This window comes from Pezoporus flaviventris, unplaced genomic scaffold (genome assembly GCF_033815535.1).
Source record: "Pezoporus flaviventris isolate CSIRO_AGI_PZ_B2104156 unplaced genomic scaffold, CSIRO_AGI_Pfla_v1 ptg000697l, whole genome shotgun sequence".
In the NCBI taxonomy this organism is placed as follows: Eukaryota; Metazoa; Chordata; class Aves; order Psittaciformes; family Psittacidae; genus Pezoporus; species Pezoporus flaviventris.
In genome coordinates this window covers 1-16,626 of record NW_026893242.1, presented here as the reverse complement: position 1 = coordinate 16,626, position 16,626 = coordinate 1, and the positions used below count along the sequence as shown (strand labels likewise).

At 61.1% G+C, this 16,626-nt stretch overlaps 2 protein-coding genes across 3 annotated transcripts; one reads left to right on the top strand and one right to left on the bottom strand.

The window, feature by feature from the left end:
- Nucleotides 1-2,019: 2,019 nt before the first annotated feature.
- On the bottom strand, nucleotides 2,020-12,168 carry SLC44A2 (solute carrier family 44 member 2 (CTL2 blood group)). Of its 2 annotated transcripts, none has more exons than XM_061444124.1 (22): nucleotides 12,082-12,168; nucleotides 11,452-11,500; nucleotides 11,268-11,341; nucleotides 11,062-11,146; nucleotides 10,145-10,229; nucleotides 9,652-9,768; nucleotides 9,507-9,567; nucleotides 8,687-8,810; nucleotides 8,491-8,574; nucleotides 8,224-8,336; nucleotides 7,974-8,105; nucleotides 7,785-7,884; nucleotides 7,612-7,704; nucleotides 7,414-7,498; nucleotides 6,805-7,067; nucleotides 6,627-6,721; nucleotides 5,517-5,620; nucleotides 5,319-5,392; nucleotides 5,174-5,244; nucleotides 4,947-5,035; nucleotides 4,612-4,696; nucleotides 2,020-2,208 (listed from the first exon to the last, which is right to left on the bottom strand). In XM_061444124.1, exons 1-22 carry the CDS (start codon nucleotides 12,116-12,118, stop codon nucleotides 2,102-2,104), a joined length of 2,127 nt encoding a protein of 708 aa, XP_061300108.1. In that variant the 5' UTR covers nucleotides 12,119-12,168; the 3' UTR covers nucleotides 2,020-2,101. The 2 variants fall into 2 exon arrangements, with proteins under 2 accessions (XP_061300108.1, XP_061300107.1); XM_061444123.1 differs by lacking the exon at nucleotides 2,020-2,208 and adding an exon at nucleotides 3,237-3,369.
- Nucleotides 12,169-13,454: 1,286 nt separating this feature from the next.
- AP1M2 (adaptor related protein complex 1 subunit mu 2) lies at nucleotides 13,455-16,552 on the top strand (the record flags this gene model as incomplete). The annotated part of the gene is given in 8 exon segments (XM_061444125.1): nucleotides 13,455-13,586; nucleotides 13,691-13,777; nucleotides 13,779-13,848; nucleotides 13,946-14,013; nucleotides 14,550-14,680; nucleotides 14,973-15,120; nucleotides 15,679-15,805; nucleotides 16,254-16,552. Coding segments are annotated over 8 exon segments (972 nt in total), but the record flags the coding sequence as incomplete, so codon positions are not given.
- Between the last annotated feature and the right edge of the window lie 74 nt (nucleotides 16,553-16,626).

Below are 16,626 nucleotides of genomic sequence, written 5' to 3'. Positions count from 1 at the left end.
CCATACTGAGTCAGTTCCATACAGGATCGGATCCATACGGGGTCAGTTCCATACAGGATCGGATCCATACTGAGTCAGTTCCATACAGGATCGGATCCATACGGGGTCAGTTCCATACAGGATCGGATCCATACAGGGTCAGTTCCATACAGGATCGGATCCATACTGAGTCAGTTCCATACAGGATCGGATCCATACGGGGTCAGTTCCATACAGGATCGGATCCATACTGAGTCAGTTCCATACAGGATCGGATCCATACGGGGTCAGTTCCATACAGGATCGGATCCATACTGAGTCAGTTCCATACACGATCGGATCCATATGGGGTCAGCTCCATATGGGATCAGTGCAATGAGATGCAGCCTCCCCGGTGCCCATTACAGGGGGACGATCCCAGCCCTGCCCCTGCTGCCGGCCCCGGATGCAGCCGGAATCCTCGGCTCCAAGCTCCCGCTCAGCTCCATCGATCCCTCTCCTTTCCCACGAGCAGCTGCCAGCCGCTCTTCCCTAACCCTGGAATGCTGCACGGGGATGGGGATGGGACGAAGCATGGACCGGCATGGAGCTTCGGATGCAGGGTGAGCCTTGGGCTCAGGGAGGAGCATCCCTGGATCCCTTCGGCTTCACTGGGAGATGAACCTAAATGGGATGGAAGCGTCCGGATGCTCCATGAAAACTCCCGTTTGGATCGTGCTGATCCCGAGTGTTGAGGGATGCCCAATGCTCAATGACACCCCCCCCCCCCAAGCGAATGAAGCCTCGAGCTCAGAGATCCATGAGAAAAGAAGGAGTTTATTGTGGAGAACATCAGCCCTGCCCCTTTTCCATGGAGTTCCGCCATTCCCGAGCATCCCCATGGGATGAGCAGAGAGGACGGGAACGCCGGGACAGAAGTCGCATCCCGGAGCCCCGGACGCCTTAAACCACACCATGGGCAATTCCAGCCCTAAACCTCTTCCTCTTGATGCCAGGGGGTTCTGGATCATCCCCTGCCCCTTCCCGATGGCGTTTCCAGCCCCAAAGTGTCTGGAATGCAAATGCCAGGCAGGGAAGGAACCCAACGGCATTCCTTAGGGATCAGCCTGCAATAGACCTGAATGGAGCCCTGTCCTTATTCCCTTTGTTAGGCCTACTTTTACCCCAAACCAAGAGGATTCTCCTCGTTTTAGCTCTTCCATTGCCTTTCCCTGTCCCTTTTGGCTCTCCCTTTGCCTTTCCCTATCCCTTTCGGCTCTTTCCTAGGCCAGCTCGCCCCTTCCATGCTCTAGCGGGAGCCATCCCTGCCCATGGCCCGATCTTCAGCTCCTTCCCAACCCATTCCATGGTTCTCAGGTGGAGATTCCAAGCTCTCCAAGGAAACGGGGCTGCAACAGCTCCAAATCGACACAAAACACCCCCAAAACTGCCCCAAAACACCCCAAACCCAGTTCAGAATCACCTACAAAACCCCCTAAGAGACCTAAAAAGAGGCCAACTTCATTTTTGGCATTTGGTTTGCTTAAAATCCCCCGATCCGACCCCAAAAAGCAGAGGGACAAACACCAGCACCTCCCAGCGCCCATCCCCGAGCATCGGGGCGCGGATGGGAAAGGCTTTGCTCTACAGGATCAGGTGTGGGAATGCGGGAATGGGAAGGAATCAGTGCTAAAGGAGGCGGCTTTCCCGTCCACCTCCAGCATTCCCGGGTGATATTCCCATCAGGATTCCTTATCTAAAGGGGTGAAGCAGGGAAGCAAAGGGATCTCCGCAGGATCTGCTCCTCCCGGCGAGGAATCCCCACCGGCAACACAAGACTTGGGGGGTGGCTGCAGAGAAATCCCAATGGGAAGCAGCAATCCCAATGGGAAGCACCCATCCCAACGGGATTTCCATGGATTGACTCCATGGGGAGCCGGAACTCGGCCCAGCTGGAGCCAGACCCCATAGCGCAGTGCTTGCGCTGGACCGCTGATGCTCGTGGCTTGGCATCCCCAAGGCTTCCAGGTGGCATCTTTAGGAGCATCCATCCCGCAGCAACACCCCCCCCCCCCCCAGAAAAGATGGGAATTCTGGGTTCATTCCAAGGATAGGGATGGGAAGAACGGGACGGGACGAGGATCTACGCATCCTGAGGGATTTTGTTCCTCTTCTTCAGGAGCTTTTTCAGGTCAGGGGACATGAAATAAGGCTTCTCGGCTGAGCCATCGTTCCGCTCCAGGTCTTCCACTGCAAAGAGAACCCCCCCCATTGCCCCACACACGGCGGGGGGGGGCAGACCCATAGGTTGGGATGGGGGGGGGTCCCACATCCCCATTAAGGAGCTCTTAAAGGCACAGAGACGCTGATTTGGTGCCTGAGGAGGAGAGGAGCCCATAGCTCCTGATGGGTGCTGCTGAGGACCAGGGGTGCATGCCCCCCCCCCCCCCCGCATAGGGATGCCATGGAGCAGCTCTGGAGCCTATGGAAAGGCTTGGGATAAAGGATGGGAGAAGGGAATCTTCCAATGGGGAGGTGGGGATGGGGTCGGAGGCACAAGTTCAAGTTCTCCCCGTGAGGATGGTGGGACACTGGGAGAAGGTGGGGATGCCCCATCCCTGTTCAAATCCAGCTTGGAGCACCCTATGGGAAGGGGTCCCTGGTGTTCCAGGGGGTTGGAATTGGATGAGCTCGGATTCCGATTGGGATTGGGTGATGATAAAGAGCATGGAGGAGGAAGCAGAGAGCTGGGGGGGAGGGATGGGATGGCTTTATCCAGGGGGGTGGGCAGCAGGAAGGTTCAACAGTGAGCGGAGATCCCTTGGGAATGCCGGGAACGCCGTTCCCATCCTCTCCGGAGCAATCTCAGCGCTCCAGACCCGGCTCCGCGCCATAAGGACCAAGCGCTTCGGACCACGGCTCAACCCATCCCAAAGCATCCAACAGAGCTCCAGCCCTTGGGAAAACGCCTCCGGATGCTCCGGGAGGGATGGGAACGTGGCCTGGGAAGAGGGGATCCGTGTGGGCACGGCCCTGCAGCACCAGCAGACAGGCAAGGAAAGGATCCCGGACTTGGGATGCTGGAAGGCTCCGCTTCCCAATCCCACGGGCACAAGGCACGGAGTCGGTGATGAGGGCCCGGAAGCTCGGAAGCAGCAGCTTTGCATCCTCCTATGGGCAGCTCTTCCCAAAGAAGAGCAGGGCGAGGAATGGGAGCAGGGTGGGAGCTATGGATCGCGCTGAGCACATCCCATAGGAAGACAGGATGCAGACCCCCCCCCCTCCTTCCTTAGCCCTGGCTCTCGGGGCTTTGGGAAGGCTCCAGGCTGCCCTTGAGCAGGATCCGGCGGAGCTCAGGGGACATGAGGAACGGCCGCTCCGGGGATCCATCGTTCCTCTCCAGGTCTTCGCCTTGCCACAAGCCCCGGGAGAAGCGGCCGGGATGGGGAAGAGGGAGAAGGGGCGGGAGGCAGGGATGGAGGATGGAGAAGGGAAGGGATGGAGGATGGAGAAGGGCAGGGATGGAGGATGGAGAAGGGCAGGGATGGAGGATGGAGAAGGGCAGGGATGGAGGATGGAGAAGGGCAGGGATGGAGGATGGAGAAGGGAAGGGATGGAGGATGCAGAAGGGCAGGGATGGAGGATGGAGAAGGGAAGGGATGGAGGATGGAGAAGGGCAGGGATGGAGGATGGAGAAGGGCAGGGATGGAGGATGGAGAAGGGAAGGGATGGAGGATGCAGAAGGGCAGGGATGGAGGATGCAGAAGGGCAGGGATGGAGGATGGAGAAGGGCAGGGATGGAGGATGGAGAAGGGAAGGGATGGAGGATGGAGAAGGGAAGGGATGGAGGATGGAGAAGGACAGGGATGGAGGATGGAGAAGGGCAGGGATGGAGGATGGAGAAGGGAAGGGATGGAGGATGCAGAAGGGCAGGGATGGAGGATGGAGAAGGGAAGGGATGGAGGATGCAGAAGGGCAGGGATGGAGGATGGAGAAGGACAGGGATGGAGGATGGAGAAGGGAAGGGATGGAGGATGGAGAAGGGAAGGGATGGAGGATGGAGAAGGACAGGGATGGAGGATGGAGAAGGACAGGGATGGAGGATGGAGAAGGGAAGGGATGGAGGATGGAGAAGGACAGGGATGGAGGATGGAGAAGGACAGGGATGGAGGATGGAGAAGGGCAGGGATGGAGGATGGAGAAGGGAAGGGATGGAGGATGGAGAAGGGAAGGGATGGAGCATGAAGAAGGGGAGGGATGGAGGATGTAGAAGGTGGAGAAAATCAGGGATGGAGGATGGAGAAAGTGGAGAGAGGCAGGGATGAAGGATGGAGAACACAGAAAAGGACAGGGATGAAGGATGGAGAACATGGAGAGAGGAAAGGATGAAGGATGAAGAACATGGAAAAGAGCAGGGATAGAGGATGGAGAACAGGGAGAGAGACAGCAAGAGGAGAGGGAAGAGAGAAGGAGAAGTCCAAGTTAGTCCCAGTCTGGTTCCCCCAAAGCCCCAAAGCAGAAAGACCGAGAGCTCCTGCGGGAGCGCCAGGGACAGGCAGAGGGAAGGAAGGAGCCAGGAAAGGCAAAGGAGGGGGAGAAGGGAGGCCAGGGAATGGGGAGCTCCGGGCCCGCAGCCACGGGGATGGCACTTACAGAAGCAGAGGAAGAGGGTGTCCACGCACATCCCATAGACACTGAAGAACCCATGGGCAATGAGGTAGGAGCCCACGATCACCGTCTGCAAGAGGGATTTGGGGGGGGTGTGTGTCACATCATCCCCTGGCATCCACCAAGGGGGGATCCCACTGGATCCAGCATTCCCAAGGGAAAGGAGGGTGGGGGGACACGAGCAGCCCCATTCGGGACAATGCAATGGGGGCGGAGGGGGGGGGGGGGGCAGGATGAGGGGGGACAAAGGGGTTGCTTCCCGCGGGACTGGGTTAAGGATCAGTTTGGGATTGATCCCAAGGGATGAGGAAGGAGCTCACCAGAATAGGCACCCAGTAGTAATTGAGGGCCGGCGCCGTGTCCTGGACCAGCTTTATCCGATGGGTGAAGAAGAAGAAGGCGAGGATTCCTGGCGGAGCAAGGGATGGAGATGGCCACGGGAATGCCAGGCAGGGAAGGTGTAAAGGGGGGGGTGGAAAGGCTCGATCCCATGGGAAGCACAGAGCCGAGTGCTGGGAAGCGGAAGGGGAGGAACTCCCCCTCTTACCGACGCTTCCCACAACGAGGAGCTTGCCGAGGAAGAAGAGGAAATCCGTGACTTTATCCAGCACAGCCACCCTGGGAAGAGGGCCGGGATGAGCTCCGGGCCGGGCCGGGATGCTCCCGCACCGCCTGCATCCCGCGGTACCCACCTGATGATGTTCCTCATCAGCAGGAAGAAGGCGTTGCGGGCGGACGTGCAGAAGTTGGTGCCGTAGATGGCGATCTGGAAGGTCGGGGGGGGAAAGCATCACCCCATTCCAGCCCCTTGGATATCTGGTTCCCAATCCAACGGAGGCTGAGATCCCCCCCCCCCCCCCTTGTATCCATCACCCTTTGGAGCCTCTTACCATGATGTAGGCGTTTCTGTTGAGGAACTTGAGGAACTTCTCCAGGCACCAGAAGCAGCATTTGAGGCAGCTCAGGAGGAACTTGGCCACTTTGTTCTCTGCAGCTGGGAGAGGAGGCAAAGCACGAGATGGGAGCAAGGTCAAGGTCTCCACGGTCCCCATCCAGATGCCCCATCCCTGCCTCCATCCCTGCATCCTGTCACTGCCTCCATCCCTGCCTCATGTCACTGCCTCCATCCCTGCCTCCCATCACTGCCTCCATCCCTGCATCCCATGGTCCCCATCCAGCTGCCCCATCACTGCCTCCATCCCTGCATCCCGTGACTGACCCCATCCCTGCATCCCATGGTCCCTTCCAGCTGCCCCATCACTGCCTGCATCCCTGCATCCCATCACTGCCTGCATCCCTGCATCCCGTGACTGACCCCATCCCTGCATCCCATGGTCCCTTCCAGCTGCCCCATCACTGCCTCCATCCCTGCATCCCATGACTGACTCCATCCCTGCATTCCATGGTCCCTTCCAGCTGCCCCATCACTGCCTCCATCCCTGCATCCCATCACTGCCTCCATCCCTGCATCCCACGGTCCCCTTCCAGCTGCCCCATCACTGCCTCCATCCCTGCATTCCATCACTGCCTGCATCCCTGCATTCCATCACTGCCTGCATCCCTGCATCCCATCACTGCCTGCATCCCTGCATCCCATCACTGCCTGCATCCCTGCATCCCATCACTGCCTGCATCCCTGCATCCCATCACTGCCTCCATCCCTGCATCCCACGGTCCCCTTCCAGCTGCCCCATCCCTGCCTCCACGCCTGCACCCCATGCTCCACATCCCTGGGATGAGCCCCATAGGTGCACACCCTTGGACCCACACTTGTGCTGATTGCACTGGGGGACCAGCAGAGCCCTGCAGCCAGGCATGAGCTTCCCTATGGACACCCACAGGACTGCGGGAATTGGTCCAGCAGCCGCATCCCACCCCTACAGCATCCCCCAAGGAAAACCCCCCTCCTCCCTTGGACCGCTGACGCCCACCGGCCCCGGGAGCCATGGGAGCATCCGTGGCACCCAGAACCCCATCCCTCTCCTCCGTCCCTCCCGTACCTTTCAACCTGTGGTCCAGGTACTCCAGAGTGACCCTGATGACTTGGACGATGGCGAGGATGAGGGAGCCGAAGGCCAAGGAGCCCGTGTGGTACCTGGGGGCGAACCCCCCTGCTTAGGGAATGGGCCAACCCTCAAGGAGCATCCTCCTCCTCCTCCTCCTCCAGAGGGACCCTACCGGAGCGCGCGGCCGAAGGCGGAGAAGAGCGGGAATGCCGGGATATCCTCGGGCTTCTTGAAGGCCCAGTAATAGGATGCGAAGGCTCCGGCCAACGTCACCTGGCCCAAGGCGATGACGAAGTTGACGAGCCAGAAGAACATGAAGAGGTTGAAGAACTGGAGGGCGATGAGGTACCGGTGGTAGGACGTCTCCCCCCCATAGAAGGCAAAGAGGCACTGGGCACTGGGGCACTGCTTGGTGACGTTGCTCGTGTTGAAGGTCTAGGGAGGACAAGAGGTTGGTCACCGGGGTCCCCGCAATGGGGGGCTTGGCTTTGGGAAGAGCTTTTCCTGCTTCCTGGAAGGGGATGTTGGAGCTCTGATTGGAGCTATCGCCTCCAAGGGGGGCAAAGGGGGTAGAGGAGAGCGGGATGGAGGGATGGGGCAATGGGAATGGCTTCGACCCATTCGCTGGAGGGGTGATGGAGATGGGACCTTGGGATGCTCCTCACTGGGATGGGGTCAGCCTGGAGCACCCTATGGAAGGCGGCGCTGGTGTTCCAGGGGGCTGGAATTGGAGGAGCCTGAAGATGCCAGGACCCCAACCCGTGCATCCCAGGGCCCGCACCTCGGGCGTGCAGGTCCGGCCGGCGAAGGGGCACGTGTCCTCATCGAACACCTTGTACACAGCCTCGTTGGAGGTGGAGAGGAAGCTGTGGGGCGAGCTAAGGAGCGCACGGACCTCAGTGCCGGAGCCCGCTGCACCGGGGTGCGGGGTCAATCCCAACCCGATGCTCCCGGGAGGAGGAGGAAGAGGGAAGGATACACGGCGGTGCTGGCCCAATAGGCGATGCAGAGGCAGAGGAGGAAGAAGGTGCACAAGGGGAAGAGCAGCGACGTCATGATGTGCCCGACGGCCCTGCCGGGAACACGGCCCAACCCTGGTCAAAGTCCCGTCCCTGGCGGCAGGAGCCCGAGCCCATCCCCGTGTCCTCGGACCTGCTGGCCTCCCGGATGAGCGCGATGGCGATGAGGATCCTCTTGCGCAGGAAGACGAGCAGCAGCAGGATGAGCACCTCCAGGATGCTCAGGATGATCACTGCCGGGGACAAGGCGCGCCTTGGGTACCACTCCGCCGAGCGCCCATCCCTGCATCCCGAGGAGGAGGAGGAGGAAGGGGGCACTCACTGAAGGCCAGCCACGTCTGCCGCAGGTGCAGGTAGACACGGAGGTCGGTCTGAAAGCCCAGGTCCTGCAGGGAGACGTCCGAGCCCGCTTCCCCCTTCAGCTTCGCGTATTCCAGGTAACAGTGGAAGATCCCTGGTGGAAAAGTGGGAAGCGAAGATGCCGGAAGGCTCCGCTCGGCGCCCGACCAACGCCGACGCTCCCATAGGAGCCTGTGGAGTTCCATGAGCACCAGTGCCATGGAGAAGCTCACCATAGCCCAGCACCAGGATCACCATCACGATCATCACCCACACCATGATCCCGGCCAGGAAGCGGAGCAGGACGATGAAGACCAAGCTGGCCACCATGGCGATGACGAGGCCTCTGCGGGAGGAAGGCAGCGGCGCATCAAGCACCGCATCCCCCCGGCGCTCAGCTCCGGTCCTTCCCCATCCCAACCTTTAAGGGTGCCTTAGAAACGGGAATTGCTGATGAGGGGCTCCAGAGCATCCCGCCCCATCTCCCATCCCATGCTCACATGAGGATCCAGTACCAGGAGACCGTGTAGTCCTCGAAGATCTTCATGGCCAACTGCCTGGCCTCCAGGACCACGTTGGCTTTCCTGCAAGCACAAACCCACCATAGAACCACGTTGGAAGGGATCCCAAAGCTCCTCCAGCTCTCACTGGAGCAGGGGGCTCCAAGCCCCATCCAGCCCATAGGGATGGACTCACTTGGCTCCCTCCAGCAGGTCGGTGACGTTCCTCTGCTGGCCGTGGCCATCGTTGTAGGTAGTCTCGTTGCCGACCATGATGACTCCCTTCTTGGCTTGGATGGCCGGGAAGCATCGGCGTGCCACTGGGAATAGAGGGGGAAAAGCGGCATCATCCACCCATCCATCCCTCCATCACCCATCCATCCATCCCTCCATCATCCGTCCATCCATCCCTCCATCATCCATCCATCCATCCCTCCATTATCCATCCATCCATCCATTATCCGTCCATCCATCCCTCCATTATCCATCCATCCATCCATCCCTCCATCATCCATCATCCATCCCTCCATCATCCATCCATCCATCCATCCATCCATCCATCCATCCATCCATCCCTCCATTATCCATCCATCATCCATCATCCATCCATCCATTCACCCATCCATCCATCTGTTATCCATCCATCCACCCATCCATCCCTCCATTATCCATCCATCCATCCATCCATCATCATCCATCCATCCATCATCCATCCATCCATCATCTATCCATCCATCATCCATCATCCATCCATCATCCATCCATCATCCATCCATCATCCATCCATCATCCATCCATCATCCATCATCCATCTATCCATCCATCATCCATCATCCATCCATCATCCATCCATCATCCATCCATCATCCATCATCCATCCACCTACCCACCTCAGGACAAGGGTCCAAACCCCTTCCCGGACCCACAACCCCCCACTGGATCCCTGGAACCCCCCACCAGGAGCCTCAGCCCCACTGGAATGGCCCCATTACAGCCCCATTGCCCTCCAGACCTACGTGGGGTGCTGGGGATGAGCACGGCCGGGCATTCCTTGTCCGCCAACACCCGGAGGGGATCCTGGACGGGGATGGACGGGATGGATGTCAGCACTGTGGGTGGGAATGACCCCATGGGAAAGCTGACACCGTCCCGTGGACCCACCTTCTGCAGGCCTGTGAACTCGGGCACGCAGAACCTGCGGTAGTATTCCAGCCCCTGGGATGAGTGGGAGGCATCCAGGTACGTCTGGAATCTGTCCGGGCATTCGCTGACACAGATCTGGGAAGGAGAGGAGGACACGGGCTGGGAGAGCTGGAAGAGCTCCGGATCCACCTCCACTCCTGAAGGGGCTACAGGGAACCTGGAGAGGGCTTTGGACAAGGGATGGAGGGATGGGATAAGGGGAATGGCTTTAACCCGCCAGAGGGGAGATGAAGATGGGATCATGGGAAGTTCATCACTATGAGGGCAGCGGGACACTGGGATGGGTTGAAGGGAGAAGGCTTGGATGCCCCATCCCACCAAGGCCAGGTTGGAGCAACCTGCTCAAATGGAAGGCATCCCTGCCCATGGAACCGGATGAGCTTTAAGGATGCTTCCAACCCATCCCATGATCCCAAGGAGCCGGAGCATCCCGAGGGAGCTGGGTCGATACCTGGGTGGTCGGGCACTGGAACTCCAGCAGCACCAAGGGGCTGGCACACTTCACGATGTCAAAGTAGAAGAGGAAAGGTTTCCCCCTGCAAAGCAAAGCAGCACCCACATAGAACAGGGATGCACTGTCCGGACCCCCTGGGATGGATATGTGGTACCCAAGGGGGCAGTGGGGATGTGGTACCCAAGGGGGCAGTGGGGATGCGGTACCCAAGGGGGGCAGTGGGGATGTGGTACCCAAGGGGGGCAGTGGGGATGTGGTACCCAAGGGGGGCAGTGGGGATGTGGTACCCAAGAGGGCAGTGGGGATGTGGTACCCAAGGGGGGCAGTGGGGATGTGGTACCCAAGGGGGCAGTGGGGATGTGGTACCCAAAGGGGCAGTGGGGATGCGGTACCCAAAGGGGGCAGTGGGGATGTGGTACCCAAGGGGGGCAGTGGGGATGTGGTACCCAAGGGGGGCAGTGGGGATGTGGTACCCAGGGGAGCAGTGGGGATGTGGTACCCAGGGGAGCAGTGGGGATGTGGTACCCAGGAGGGCAGTGGGGATGTGGTACCCAGGGGAGCAGTGGGGATGTGGTACCCAGGAGGGCAGTGGGGATGTGGTACCCAGGGGAGCAGTGGGGATGCGGTACCCAAAGGGGGCAGTGGGGATGTGGTACCCAGGAGGGCAGTGGGGATGTGGTACCCAAGGGGGGCAGTGGGGATGTGGTACCCAGGGGAGCAGTGGGGATGTGGTACCCAAAGGGGGCAGTGGGGATGTGGTACCCAGGAGGGCAGTGGGGATGTGGTACCCAGGGGGGCAGTGGGGATGTGGTACCCAGGAGGGCAGTGGGGATGTGGTACCCAAGAGGGCAGTGGGGATGTGGTACCCAGGAGGGCAGTGGGGATGTGGTACCCAGGGGGGCACAGCCACGTACTCATTGGGGGTCCCCTGCTGCCCGCAGAACTGCCCGCGGCTGTCAGTGGGGTAGATCACCTTCCGGGGGTCCCCATAGCTCCAGGCTGCATGTGGGGAAGCGGAAGAGGCGGTCGTGGTCGTCCCCATGGGCCTCGGACCCACATCTCCCCATGGAGACCTCCCCATCCCCATTGGAGGCTCAGCCCCCCCCCCTTCCCCACGTACCCAGGATGCCCACCACCACGTAGCCCGCGATGGCGAGGACCAGCAGGATGCAGCAGACGATGTCCGTGCAGCCCCTGCCATAGGGAAGAGCAGCGTTGGGAATGGGAATGGGAACGGGAATGGGAACAGCAACGGGAATGGGAACAGGAATGGGAAGAGGGATCACGGTGCCTCTGCTCTTTACCTGTCGTAGATGGGACCTTTGAAGGTGGGGTCGTACTTCTGCGGCGTCCCTAGGGAAGCGCATTGGGAATGGGAACAACGAGGGGTGGGATGGATGGGGAGGAAGGGGGCTCCTCCTCCTCCTCCTCCTCAGCAGGGAACCCAACGCTCGGGCCGGAATCCGGAGGGAAGCGGCCTCCGGGAGCGGGATTCCCATTGGAAAACCCACTTCCATCATCTTCCCAATGTAAACACTGCCTGGGATACCCCCGATCCCATTGGAGCAGCGCGGGGGGGGGAATGCTGGGAATCCAGCCCCAGATCCCACATCCCGGCTTTATTTATAGGGTGGGAACCCAGCCAGGAGGGAGCGGGGGGGGGCTTTAGGGGGGTTCCACTTCCGGGTGATTTTGGGGGGGGGGGGTTGCAGGGATCCCCCCCCACCCCCAGCTCGGAGCCAAGCCCCGGCCCGAACGCGTCCGGCCCCATCGCTCCCCACGGCGCAGCCACGCCGCGCTACCGGTTACACCGGCTCCAGGGCGGCCAAAACCGGACCCAAACGAACGCTTTCGGTTTCGTTCCCGTTCCCGTTCCCGTTCCCCCCCCCCCGCCCCAACACCGGGACCCCCACAGGCCCCCCCCCCGTCCCTACCGTGCTTCCCGTAGTAGCCGTCCCCATGGCCCCCCATTGCCAACGCCGTCGCTCGGCTCCGGACGCTCCGCCCTGGGCGTGCCCGTTCCCCCCCCCTCCCCTCCCGTCCGGTAACGTCAACGGCGTTAAAGGAGCCGCAACGGGAACCGTAGGGGTCGGGGCCGCCGTTCCCGATCCCCTTCCCGTTCCCCTTCCCGATCCCCTTCCCGTTCCCGATCCCTATCCCGATCCCGTTCCGATCCCGTTCCTGATCCCCTTCCCGATCCCCTTCCCGTTCCCGATCCCGTTCCCGATCCCGTTCCCGTTCCCCTTCCTCTTCCCGATCCCGTTCCCCTTCCCGTTCCCGTTCCCGATCCCGTTCCCGATCCCGTTCCCGATCCCGATCCCGTTCCCGATCCCGTTCCCTATCCCCTTCCCGTTCCCGTTCCCGATCCCCATCCCCTTCCCGATCCCCTTCCCGTTCCCTATCCCGATCCCGTTTCTCTACCCGTTCCCGTTCCCGTTCCCGATCCCGTTCCCTATCCCCTTCCCGTTCCCGATCCCGTTCCCGTTCCCGATCCCGTTCCCGATCCCATTCCCCTTCCCGATCCCCTTCCCGTTCCCTATCCCGATCCCGTTTCTCTACCCATTCCCGATCCCGTTCCCGATCCCGTTCCCCTTCCCTATCCCGGTGACGCCGCGTTCCCTGCCCCATCCGAGGCAATAATAAAGCAGCGGGGCCGGTATTGACGGGGCCCGCTCATAGGGTCCCGCTGATGTCAACGGGAGCAATGGGAGATGCTTTGTGCCCCCGCCCCCCCGCTTTGCCCCTATGGAGTGGGGGTTCCCCATTAGCAAATGTGGGGGGGTCCCCATCCCATCATCACCGGGACCCCCCCCATTGGACCCCGCTGCGGGGGAGCCCCGGGACCCCCCCCCACTTCGGGGGTGCCGAGGGAGGGGCTCGGGGATGCTGTGGGACAGCGGGGTTGGGGGTGCAGGGAACCCCCCCAAAGATGGAGCATTGGGGGGTGCAGGGTGGAGATCGGGGACCCCCTGGGATGGGGATGTGGGAGTCGGGGTCCCATTGGGACCCCATCCATGGGGGGGTCCATGGGGGGGTCCCATGGGTGTTGGGGTCCCATGGATGGTGGATCCCATGGGGGGGGTCCCATGGGTGTTGGGGTCCCATGGATGGTGGATCCCATGGGGGGGGTCCCATGGGTGTTGGGGTCCATGGATTGGGGGTCCCATGAATGGGGGGGTCCCATGGGTGTTGGGTTCCATGGATTGGGGGTCCCATGAATGGGGGGTCCATGGGTGTTGGGGGACCCAATGGATGGGAGGTCCCATGAACGGCGGGTCCCCATGTGTGGGGGTTCCCCCCCATTGCCTCTGGGGCCCGATCCTTCCCCTTTAAGGCCCTGGGGCGCTGCCGCTCACCTGCGCAGGTGACGGCGGCGCTGACGTGCGCGGGGACCGCCATGGCCGCCTCTGCCCTCTTCATCCTCGACCTCAAGGGGAAGGTGAGGACCCCCCCCCTTAAAGGGTCGACCCCAATGACCCCCAATTGGGGGGGGGTCCCCTCTAATCCTCCCCCCCCCATCATTGTTCCCCCCCCCATCCTTAGCCCCTCATCAGCCGCAACTACAAAGGGGATGTGGGGCTGGGGGAGATCGAGCACTTTATGGGGCTGATGCTGCAGCGGGAGGAGGAGGGGGGCCCTGGCGCCGCTCCTGCCCCACGGCCACGTCCATTTCCTCTGGATCAAGCACTCCAACCTCTACCGTATCCTTTGGATCCCTATGGGGATCGGGGGGACACCCCCATCCCTTGGTACCCCCCTTCCCCTTTGGTTTGCCCTTAACCCCCCCCCCCCCAATAGTGGTGGCCACCACCAAGAAGAACGGGAACGCATCCTTGGTGTATTCCTTCCTCTATAAGGTGGTGGAGGTGAGTTTGGGGGGGGATGGCACGTTTTTGGGGGGTAAACCTTTGTTTTTGGGGGAAGCCCCCGTTTTAGGGAGGAAGCTCTCATTTTGTGGAGGAAAACCCACATTGTTGTGGAGGAAACCCTCATTTTGGGGAGAAAAACCCCATTTGGAGGGGGAAACCCTCGTCTTTGGGGTGAAACCCCCATTTTGGGGAGGAAGCCCTCATTTTGTTGAGGAAACCGACTTTTTTGTGGAGGAAACCCTCATTTTAGGGAGGAAACCCTCATTTTGGGGAGGAAACCCTCATTTTAGGGAGGAAACCCTCATCTTTTGGGGGAAAGCCTCATTTTGGGGAGGAAAACCTCATTTTGAGGGGGAAACCCTCAATTTTGGGGGAGAAAACCCCCATTTTGGGGAGGAAACCCCATTTTGGGGAGAAAACCTTCATTTTGGGGAGGAAACCCCCATTTTGGGAAGGAAACCTTCATTTGGGGGGGGAACTGCCATTTTGGGGAGGAACCCCCCCTTTTGGGACGCTTGCGCCCCCCGTTGCAGGTGTTCCGTGAGTACTTCAAGGAGCTGGAGGAGGAGAGCATCCGGGACAACTTCGTCACCGTCTACGAGCTCCTGGACGAGCTCATGGATTTCGGCTTCCCCCAGACCACCGACAGCAGGATCCTGCAGGAGTGAGGGCCTGGGGGGGGCTATGGGGCAGAGACCCCCCCGGACCCCCCCCATCACCCCTCTGTGATCCTACCCCCACCCAGGACCCCCCCGTCACCTCTCTATGGTCCTAGCCCCCCAGACCTCCCCTCCATCATCACCCCTCTATGGTCCTAGCCCCCCAGACCCCCTCTCCATCATCACCCCTCTATGGTCCTACCCCCCCCAGGACCTCCCTCCATCATCACCCCTCTGTGGTCCTACCCCCCCGCACCCCCCCATCACCCTTCTGTGGTGTGGTCCTACCCCCCCCAGGTACATCACACAGGAGGGGACCAAGCTGGAGCGGGGCGGGTGCCGGGTGCCCAGCACCGTGACCAGCGCCGTGTCCTGGCGCCCCGAGGGCATCCGCTACAAGAGGAACGAGGTCTTCATCGACGTCGTTGAGGCAGTGAACCTGCTGGTGAGGGGGGGCTCGGGGGGCAGGATGGGGCCATTGATGGAGATGGGGCCATTGATGGAGCTGGGGCTGGGGCCATTGATGGTGCTGGGGCCATTGATGGTGCTGGGGCCATTGATGGTGCTGGTGACATTGATGGAGATGGGGCCATTGATGGTGCTGGTGACATTGATGGAGATGGGGCCATTGATGGTGCTGGGGCCATTGATGGTGCTGGTGACATTGATGGAGATGGGGCCATTGATGGAGATGTGGCCATTGATGGAGATGGGGCCATTGATGGAGATGGGGCCATTGATGGTGCTGGTGACATTGATGGAGATGTGGCCATTGATGGAGATGGGGCCATTGATGGTGCTGGTGCCGTTACTGTTGCTGGTGCCATTGATGGTGCCGTTGCTGTTGCTGGTGCCGTTGATGGTGCCGGTGCCGTTACTGTTGCTGGTGCCATTGATGGTGCCGTTGCTGTTGCTGGTGCCGTTGATGGTGCCGGTGCCAGTGCCGTTACCAGTGCTGGTGCCAGGCCCACAGCCCGGCCGTAAGCGGTTGCGGTTGCCGCAGGTGAGCGCCAGCGGCGCGGTGCTGCTCAGTGAGGTGCTGGGCACCATCAGGCTCAAGGTTTTCCTCTCGGGGATGCCCGAGCTCCGCCTGGGCCTCAACGACCGCGTCCTCTTCGAGCTCACCGGCAGTGAGTGATGGGGGGGTCTCTCATCACCTCCATGGTGCTCTATGGGGGGGGGGGGTCCCATCATCTCCATAGGGGCACCCATCAGCACCATGAGGCTTTATGGGGGGGTCCCATCATCTCCATGGGGAGGGCCATCAGCACCATGGGGCTCTATGGGGGGGTCCCATCACCTCCATGGGGGGGGCAGCTCCCATCACCTTCCTGGGGCTCTATGGGGGGGTCCCATCACCTCTATGGGGCTCTATGGGGGGCTTCTATCACCTCCATAGGGCTCTATGTGGGGGTCCCTTCACCTCCCTGGGGCTCTATGGGGGGCTCCCATCCCTTCCCTGGGGCTCTATGGGGTTCTCCCATCTCCTCCCTGGAGCTCTATGGGGTTCTCCCATCCCCTCCCTGGGGCTCTGTGTGGTCCTCCCATCACCCCCACGTGTTGGGGGTCCCGTGGCAGGGGGCAGGAGCCGGTCGGTGGAGCTGGAGGACGTCCGGTTCCACCAGTGCGTGCGCCTGGCGCGCTTCGCCTCGGACCGCACCATCTCCTTCATCCCCCCCGACGGCGACTTCGAGCTCATGGCCTATCGCCTCAGCACGCAGGCGAGCACGCGGCACCGGCACCTTTGGGGCACGGGGGGCACACACATGGGGCTCACCGCATCCCCCCCTCCGTGTCCATCGCAGGTGAAGCCGCTCATCTGGGTCGAGTCGGTCATTGAGAGGTTCTCCCACAGCCGGGTGGAAATCCTGGTCAAGGTGAGGCGATGGGGGGGGATGGAGGCATGGCCCCCCCCCCCCGGCATTTATACCCCATTACCGCCCCATTATCA